This window comes from Alosa sapidissima, chromosome 24 (assembly GCF_018492685.1).
Source record: "Alosa sapidissima isolate fAloSap1 chromosome 24, fAloSap1.pri, whole genome shotgun sequence".
NCBI classification, from domain to species: Eukaryota; Metazoa; Chordata; class Actinopteri; order Clupeiformes; family Clupeidae; genus Alosa; species Alosa sapidissima.
In genome coordinates, this window is record NC_055980.1 from 22,380,247 (window position 1) to 22,390,246 (window position 10,000).

The 10,000-nt window shown below is 44.0% G+C and overlaps 1 protein-coding gene across 1 annotated transcript in view; it reads left to right on the forward strand.

Moving 5' to 3' along the window:
• Positions 1-2,635: 2,635 nt before the first annotated feature.
• The window catches only part of itga3b (integrin, alpha 3b), a 71,499-nt gene continuing 64,134 nt past the window's right edge, over positions 2,636-10,000 (forward strand). Inside the window, exon 1 of the mRNA XM_042081886.1 lies at positions 2,636-2,687. Within this exon, the coding sequence (XP_041937820.1) occupies positions 2,680-2,687 (8 nt within the window). The 5' untranslated portion in view covers positions 2,636-2,679. The remainder of the gene's footprint in view (positions 2,688-10,000) is intronic.

The following is a 10,000-nucleotide window of genomic DNA, read 5'->3' on the forward strand; positions in this document are numbered from 1 at the left end:
TGTGTGCTTGATTGCGCATGTATTAGGGATGGGCAAAGTGAGGCTTTATGAAACACTGAAACGTTCGAAACAATTGTGCCGAATTGTTCCGAAGCTTCGAAACAATTCCGACACCTCAGAGCTGTTTAGGGTGAAACAAATCTGTCAAATGCTTCGTATTGGAGATGTAGTCTTTAAAGTTCGTGGCTCGCTGTGTTACCTGTGTTCAGTCTTTGTCAAAAGCTAAGCAGTCATGGCATTGGTCAATTACTGGATGGGAGACCACATGAAGTGACAATAAAGAGAATCTTATTGCTGCCACTAGTGTTCTCTAAATCACTTTCTTCTTATAAAAACTCGATTTTTGACCATTCTGAGAGTTTAGTTAAAACTGTGTGGTTAATGATGAAGTAAAAAAACATATAAACAGATACGATCTGAAACAATCGAACCACATTTGAGCAGCCTGGGCTACCGTGCAAAAAAACGCCCTCACTAACCACTACACCATCACGATTATTGCTTAAGAAAAGTATACACTGTTAATTGAACGTGCGGGCACGCCTGCTGACACCGGTGAAATGCACCGAAGGTTCACTTAACTTTGGTCACATGACATGGGGATTTTGAACGATGTTTCGAAGCAGTGGTCACATGACATGGCTGATTTGAACTACGTTTCGAAGCAGTGTTTCGAAACACTTGTGCTTCGAAGCCTCGACACTGATTCAAGACGTCGGTTTCGAAAGTCACACCCCTAGCATGTATGTGTGTGTGTGTGTGTGTGTGTGTGTGTGTGTGTGTGTGTGTGCGAGAGAGAAAGAGGGGGGGGGGGGAGCAGAGAATACGTGTATGTAAGTGTGTGTGTGTCGGTGTGTGTGTGTGTGTGTGTGTGTGTGTGTGTGTGTGAGAGAGAGAGACAGAAAGAGTGTGTGTGTCTGCACGTTGGCATGTCTGTGTCTGCATTTTGTAATACACTGTTTCAGAGATTGTAAACTATTTGAGCCTTTGCCATTGAGATGAGTCAAGGTCAGCTCATGCATCTTTCCATTGATACATCATGCCCATGCAGCCTAAGTCAAGGTCACATCACGCATCTCTCTCCTGGGAATCCTCTCTCCACCTCAGGGTCTATTCACCAGCCTACTCTCAAGCTAAACAACAGCCTACTCTCAAGTAAAAACGACATATTCTTGTCAGTGATTGCGTTAACAAGTCTATCCAAAACTGTGCCTTAGAAAGTGAATGCATATTAAATAAACAACACTGAACTAAAGAGCAACTAAAAAGCAAACTAAATAGCCCCAAGTTAAATAATGATAAACACAATATATATATATATATATATATATATATATATATATATATATATATATGACATTTTATTAAAAAAAAAACTATGTAAAACATAGTGGTAGTGGTAGTGGTTAAAGAGCTAGCGTGCAGTAGCCTGAAAGTTTCCCGACTTCCATTGTTGTGCCCTTGAGCAAGGCACTTAACCCCAAGTTGCTCCAGGGACAATGTGATCCCTTGTAATATAGCTGACATATGTAAGTCACTTTGGTAAAGAAGTGTCTGCTAAATGTAATGGAACTGTGAATCTCATAATATTTCTTGGACAATGTTCAGGATCTAGATAGATAGATATATAGATAGATACTTTATTGATCCCCAAGGGGAAATACAAGGTCTCAGTAGCATACAGACATCACACACAACATGCACTTACAGCAGAAAGAGTAAATATAAGTATATACATATAACAAAACTCCACTGTACAATAGAGACAGTAGAAGATAAGAAAACTAAAAAACTAAATACTAAATATACTATATAAATTAAATCAAATCAGGATCTTAGTGAAGTAGAGTGATGGCTTGTGAAGTGTCCAGTCCTGTGGAGGAGGCTCGGTTGCATTCAGTAGTTCCCTGAGCAGTTCACCCCGTGGCCTCGGCTTATCAGACGCAGGCGGGCAGTCGTCCAGACCAGCTCCTACTCCCACATCTGAGTTATTCAGCTTTTACCTCAACCCTGACTGACTACATTACTCTATCAGGACAGTTGTTCACACACACACTTTCTCTCTCTCTCTCTATCTCTCTCTCTCTCACACACACACACACACACACACACAGGACACACACACATGGACACAGGATACACACAGACACAGACACACACAGACACAGACACACACACACACACACACACACACACACACACACACACAAACACACACAGGACACACACACATGGACACAGGATACACACACACACACACACACACACACACACACACACACACACACAAGCACACAAACACAAGGACACACACACACACACACACACACACACACACACACACAAGCACACAAACACAAGGACACACACACAAACACATGCACACACACACACACAAACACACCCACACAAATACATACACACACACACATACACACACACACACACACACACACGCACACACACACACACACATACACAGACACACACACGCATACGCACACACACACACACAGGACTGCTATTCAATCAGAATCAGGACAGCTCATATAATCACAGCCTCCCTAAAGGGCCGTCACTGAGCACTTTGCTCCAAGAACCTGATCCAGAGCTGCGTCAACTGATCCAGAGCTGCGTCCAGTCCAGGGTCAGAGCCAGCTCAGAAGGCAGATGCATTGAATGTATAAGTAAGTATAAGTATATATACTCTTTTGATCCCGTGAGGGAAATTTGGTCTCTGCATTTATCCCAATCCGTGAATTAGTGAAACACACTCAGCACACAGTGAGGTGAAGCACACACTAATTCCGACGCAGTGAGCTGCCTGCTACAACAGCGGCGCTCGGGGTGAGCGCCAGTGAGGGGTTAGGTGCCTTGCTCAAGGGCACTTTAGCTGTTCCTACTGGTCGGGGTTCGAACCGGCAACCCTCCGGTTACAAGTCTGAAGCGCTAACCAGTAGGCCACGGCTGCCCCATGTTTCACTTTAGTTCTGTAGTGTTGCCTGACAGAGGCAAGAGTCTCCACACATCACCTGACTGTGGGCAAAATGGTGGCATACATGTTGTATTGACTTCTCAGTGAGGAAGTTTTCTCTCTTCTGGCTTCACCCCTCCCTGCATGCCTGAGTTAACCTCTGTGCCAGCCATTCACCTTTCCTTATTTATTCTAGTGAACACTTTAGTCTCAAATCAAACTGGGTTATCAGTGCGTGCGGTCTGTGGGAACGTGTGTCATGGCTGTGGAATGAGTGCCCTGTCTGCCAGGCTGCCAGGCTGTTATTGTTATGTATATTGGCTCCAGCTCTGATGTGTCTCCAGAGCTCCAGATTAAAGGTGTGGAATGTTGGAAAAATTAACATTCTAAAGACTATCTGGGTTCATTGAATTCAACATAGAATTTTAGAACTTTGAATTGTTGCAGAGCGGAATCTTATGTTAGAATGCTCAAAAACCCACACCTTTAAGGGTTAACGCCAAAGATTATAGAACAGAGCTCTCTGTTCTAGAATCTTTGGTTAACGCATTGCTGCGGGGGTCAAGGGTCACGTTACAGCCCTGCAGCAAACACACTGTGACTCTGTAGGCATGCACCTATAACTGCACCCAATACAAAGAGAACTTCCACAAGAACCACCAACGGCTGTAAGAGGATAGGCCTACTGCTGTATTTTAACAACCAGTAAGGATCACAGGATACTGTTGTTGCATCCTTTGAGAAATACCTTTTCCTATGAAACACATATACAGTATATGCAGAAGAAGAAAAGGGGGTAATGCATTGACTGCCATATATGTGTGTGTGTGTGTGTGTGTGTGTGTGTGTCTGTGTGTGTGTGTGTGTGTGTGTGTGTGTGTCTGTGTCTGTGTCTGTGTGTGTGTGTGTGTGTGTGTGTGTGTGTGTGTCTGTGTGTGTGTGTGTGTGTGTGTGTGTGTGTGTGTGTGTGTTTATTTGTGTGTGTGTGTGTGTGTGTGTGTGTGTGTGTGAGTGTGTGAGAGAGAGAGAATGTATGTGTCTGTGTGTGTGTGTGTGTGTGTGTGTGTGTGTGTGTGTGTGTCTGTGTGTGTGTGTGTGTGTGTGTGTGTGAGTGTGTGAGAGAGAGAGAATGTATGTGTCTGTGTGTGTGTGTGTGTGTGTGTGTGTGTCTGTGTCTGTGTGTGTGTGTGTGTGTGTGTGTGTGTGAGTGTGTGAGAGAGAGAGAATGTATGTGTCTGTGTGTGTGTGTGTGTGTGTGTGTATGTGTGTGTGTGTGTGTGTCTGTGTCTGTGTATGTGTCTGTGTGTGTGTGTGTGTGTGTGTGTGTGTGTGTGTGTGTGTGTGTGTGTGTCTGTGTCTGTGTCTGTGTCTGTGTGTGTTTCTTTGTGTGTGTGTGTGTGTGTGTGTGAGAGAGAGAGAGAGAATGTATGTGTCTGTGTGTGTCTGTCTCTCTCTCTCTCTCTCTCTCTCTCTCTCTCTCTCTCTCTCTCTCTCTCTCTCTCTCTCTCTCTCTCTCACTCTCTCTGTGTGTGTGTTTGTGTGCATGTGTACCTGCTATGTATACGTTCATTAGTTATGACTAATACACACTGATACTAATACATATCCACATAATGCATATCCATGTACTGAATATGTTATCATCCACACATTGAATATGCATTAGGCCTTTAATGTGTTGGATTTATGAACATGCCTTTCTGACAGATATGAGTGTGTGTGTGTGTGTGTGTGTGTGTGTGTGTGTGTGTGTGTGTGTGTGTTTGTACCCATGAAACACATCCGTAATTCCTCTCAGAGAACTGCCCTGGCCCAAAAGGAGGTTATAATACCCTAGGCTAAAGGGTTTTTTGTTGCCTGCCTTCGGTCTTTGCACAGAGCCATTAAAGTCTAATTCCTCCTAGGGGTTATGGGCAGGAGGATTACAGGAGGCTTGGGAACTGGGTAAGGACCAGCCCGCAGCAGCCCCCACCCCACGTACCACTCAGCCGTATCACGTAACAGCCCCCCCTCTATTGTTCCAGATCGTTTTTGATTTGTTTAACACATGCTGGACACTAGGAGACGTGTGCTGGACAAAGGGGACCGGAGGTGTGTGTGTGTGTGTGTGTGTGTGTGTGTGTGTGTGTGTGTACAGTATGTGTGTGTGTGTGTGTGTGTGTGTGTGTGTGTGTGTGTGTGTGTGTGTGTGTGTGTGTGTGTGTGTGTGTGTGTGTGTGTGTACAGTGTGTGTGTGTGTGTGTGTGTGTGTGTGTGTGTGTGTGTGTGTGCATGGAGGGGCCACTCGTGTGTGTGTGTGTGTGTGTGTGTGTGTGTGTGTGTGTGTGTGTGTGTGTGTGTGTGTGTGCATGGAGGGGCCACTCGTGTGTGTGTGTGTGTGTGTGTGTGTGTGTGTGTGTGTGTGTGTGTATGGAGGGGCCACTCAAACGCACCTGTGAGCAGTGGATGGGGATGGAATGGCTGCGAAAGGCTGTTTCTCACGACTTGTTTTTCTGGTTACGAAGGTGAAGCAGGGGAAATAAGGTTTCCAGTGTCCTGCTTGTGTGTACACCCACTATGAAAAGCTCTGTGTTCATTTATGTTGGTTAGTCACACAGGTCATGTTCACCTAAATGGTTTAATTGTAGTTAAAGGTTGTATCAGCGATAGCGGCAGTGGTCTAGTGGGGATTTTTAAAGTGGGGGGGGGGGACGCTACTTTAATGAAATCATTGCAAAAACGGTCACACTCGGACCTCCACATACATTGGTGCGTAAGGCCAAGGCTTCATTCATTACCACACGTATACCATGGCAATAACAATAGCACAAGCAGGATTCACACGCATTCAACACGCTGTGTGGGCAGTGTAGCTCAATTTGAGGGGGCGTCATGAATGTCATTGCCAATGATTAAAATGCAGAGGTGCACAGCCAATAAAACAAAACAAAAAAATAACAGAAAGAACATTGGGCAAGCAAGTTGCCAGTCATTTGAAAAGTTTTTGTTTGGATGAAAGTAGCTGCACCAATTTTAAGTTTTTCCTAAAGTTGTTCAGGTTCACCGTTGGGTCATTATTTATGGTTAAATAGCCTTATCACTTATATTGGAGCTCCCTCGATAAAAATCACTCGTAGGCTATTACTCACACATGCTTATCGTGTCATTTTGACCACTGGATTAGCCTACCTGCTTTCTGCAAAACACAAACGAAGGAATTGCAACAGTGGGCCATGAAGATGCTTGCTAGACTCGGATACAGGCAGTTGTATAATCTATGGTTTTCTAGCCACTTTCTAGCTACTTTCGGGTGACGCGGAATGACGAGCTGCATAGTTTTTAATGTCTTTACGCATGGTGGAGTGCTACAGCATGACGGTCATTCTTGTAACGAATTTTATGACAAAGAGGCCTAATTGGAGACGTTTGCGTGATGTGTTGTTATTACTGGTAACAACACTTGTTATATTACTAAATGCTTATTAAAATGCTCAAAACAATGCTCCAAGAAGTGGGGGGGGCGGCGTTCCCCCGCGTCCAACGCCCACTACACCCCTGGATAGCGGGGATACGTCACTTCTGTTGATGTTCAAACAAAACAGAGAGTTGGCTCGATACTCCCTCCCCCTCCCTCCCGTGCAATTAAAACTCTCCTAAATGCGCCTCTCGTCGGTTATTGGTTGAAACACTTTATTTTGCCTTTGAGTGGGTTGCCAACCCTTGTTGGTTGCAATTGTTTTTGTGTACAGATCTCGGAGCCTAGCCTGCCTACAGACGCGTTTTTTGACGGCCTGCTTATGGGGCAGACAGCTAGCGGATCGTTAGGAGAGATTAGATGAATGTGATCATTTATGTTTGGGCCTTTTTTGGGCCTGAAATCGCTGATACAACCTTTAAGCTGAAATGCCACATACTTCATCTTGTTATGTTGACTTAGTTAAGTTATGTCAGGTGTTACAGTAATGTGGAAACTCATAATAAACTTGACACAACACTATATATATATGAACAAGATCATGTTTACTTAAGTAAGCAACACAGTTAACTTAAGCCACTGTTCCTGGACTAACTTGTTCTAAAACTGGACTAACTTGTTCTAAGACTGGACTAACTTGAGTAAGCATCACACTGCGTTATGAATCTATTACTGAAATGACAGTGAGATCTCAGCAGTCTTACAATACAGTGGCAACAACACAATACACACACGTAGGGCTGGGCGTTTTATCACCCAGCCCTACACACACACACCACTCACACACACACCACTCACTCACACACATACACACACACGCACACACACACACACACACACACACCACACACATACACACACACACACACACACACTGTGCAGCTACAGGGCTCAGAGTGTTTCAACAAGCAACAATGTTCTGTTGTTGAAACAGTGTGTTGCGATGTCTTGTCTTGAGTTATCTCAACATTATTTGCATTTGTTTAAGTCTAAATAGTTTCCAAAGCAGATCCCTCCTTCAGTGCCACGAACTTCAATTGGCTTGTTGTGGTCATCGTCCCCTTAGAATTATAAGGTTCTATCTGACATTTTTGTCAAAACTGAGTTATTTACATATTCTTATTCTGTGACACCTTAAGAAGATGAGGTGAGGTGTTTCTTGTAGTTGTATACATTTTTGGACATTATATCTGAAGAGGTTTGTTCCACTTATCAGTATAAGTCTATGGAATTCGAAGACTTTGAAGCTCAATATCTCAGAACTACTCAGAACGTAGATAGAACCCTATAATTCTAAGGGGACGTCATGACTGATTTGCAGTATCAGTCAAAGAAAGTCAAGTTTCAAGAAATATATTTTCTATACAAACTAATGTGCATGAGTGTATGAATGTGTGTTTGTGTGAGTGTATGTGTGTGTGTGTGTGTGTATGTGTGTGTTGTGTGAGTGTATGTGTGTGTGCATGTACACAACATACATTTTTTCTCAATGATGATAGCTCCTTGCTGTCTGCTAATGTGCATGAGTGTATGAGTGTGTGTCTGTGTGAGTGTATGTGTGTGTGCATGTACACAACATACGTTTTTTTCTCAATGATGATAGCTCCTTGCTGTCTACACTTCACTGCAGATTTCCCAAATTACTCCTGAGACTCTCCCTCTCTTTCTTTGACTGTCTCTCTCTCTCTCTCTCCAAAAACACACACACACACAGACACACACACACACACACAAACACACACACACTCACTCACACACACACACGCACGAATACATACACACACACACACACACACACACACAAACACACACACAAACACACACACTCACACACACACACACCACACACACGAATACACACACACACACACACACACACACACACACACACACACACACACACTGAGGGTCATATCAAATTAGGGAGGTGTGTGTTTGGTGTGGGTGGTGGTGGCGGGGGTGAACTTGGCAACGCTTGAAAGCCCACAGTGACCCCCCTCCTCCATGACCCACATGTGGAGAGCGCTGCGCGCATGGTTACCGCTTCACCATGGCAACGGCCGTCTCTGGGCTCTAGGTGCAGGGGACTGATCCGGTGACTGAGCCAGATGATCCCCTTTAAAGGTGCAGTCCGTGACTCCGGTGAAGGATAGTTCATATTTGAGTTCAATAGCAATCCTATTACATGCCTATCTTCTGTGCTCCTGAAACTACATGCTGATTGGCTGGAACTGTTTATGGCTTGGGCCAAGCTTCAGTGTCTGTTAACTATTTACAGTTCCAGGACTTTTCACAATGTGTACACACTGAACTTGGTGAGAAAAAAAGTGTAGTGCATTAGAATTGTGCACTAAGCCTTTAACTAAGCCTTTAACTAAGCCTATATTTAGATTAGCGTTTTATCACCCAGCCCCACACACACACACCACTCACACACACACCACTCACTCACACACACACACACACACACACACACACACACACACACACACACACACACACACACACATACACACACACATACACACACACACACCCACACACACACTCCCACACACACACTCACACTCACACACACACACTCACACACACACACACCCACGCACACACTCACACACACACACACACATGGGGATGGGCAGTATTTATGATACATGTATTTAAAATATGTATTTCAAATACAAAAAAAAAAAAATACTTTATAGCTAAATAAAGTCAAAGGCAAATATTTATGGTAAAACCAATTGTGGTGACATCATAAGGTATGAGCTACACCAGGCGCGTAACTGAAGCGTTCCGTTCGCGACGCGTAAAATCCATTTTAGATGAATGGTCTATTTTTTTCGAACGTACGCCCCACTGTCATGTCTGGTGTAGCTACTTCCATTGATTATAATGGAAGCTAATTGTTGCAGCAGACGCAACGCGAACGGAATGCTTCAGTTACGCGCCTGGTGTAGCTCAGCCCTAAAAGTGCAATACAATGAATATAGCCTCTGACTGGTGCTGACTTAGTAATTTGCCCAGACTTGTTGTGAACACAATATTGAGATTCAGGAAGATGATCCAGTGAAAGATGAGTGACGTGTAGGTTGCTCCCACACACAATATACCCCCTCTCCCATACACAATACACCCCCTCTCACACCAACCTCACGTTTTTGAGACATTTAACCATCAGTTTCTTAAGAACTTTAAGCATCAGTTATGGTTAACCATGCGTTATATGTGGCTCCCCTACAACATTGCTCAAAAACGTACCTCATGTATCATCCATATCTATGCCCCTTGGCATCAATATAACCCCATTTAGTGCTTACACAGCACCCAGTAGTTACAAACCTAAAAGGGTCATGATCCTACCTGATCAACAGCTTTACACAGTGCAGTAGCATTCTGATCATGGCACTGACAATGTCAGAGATGTATATATGTATCCACACCAAGCTGGTGTGGATTCATATATACACTATGGGTGTTAATTTGAAAATGGACAATGCAGTGGACAATGTCCGTATTATATGTCAGTACCATGAGTTTGAAGCCGTTGTTTTAAGGTAATAGAACTGCAT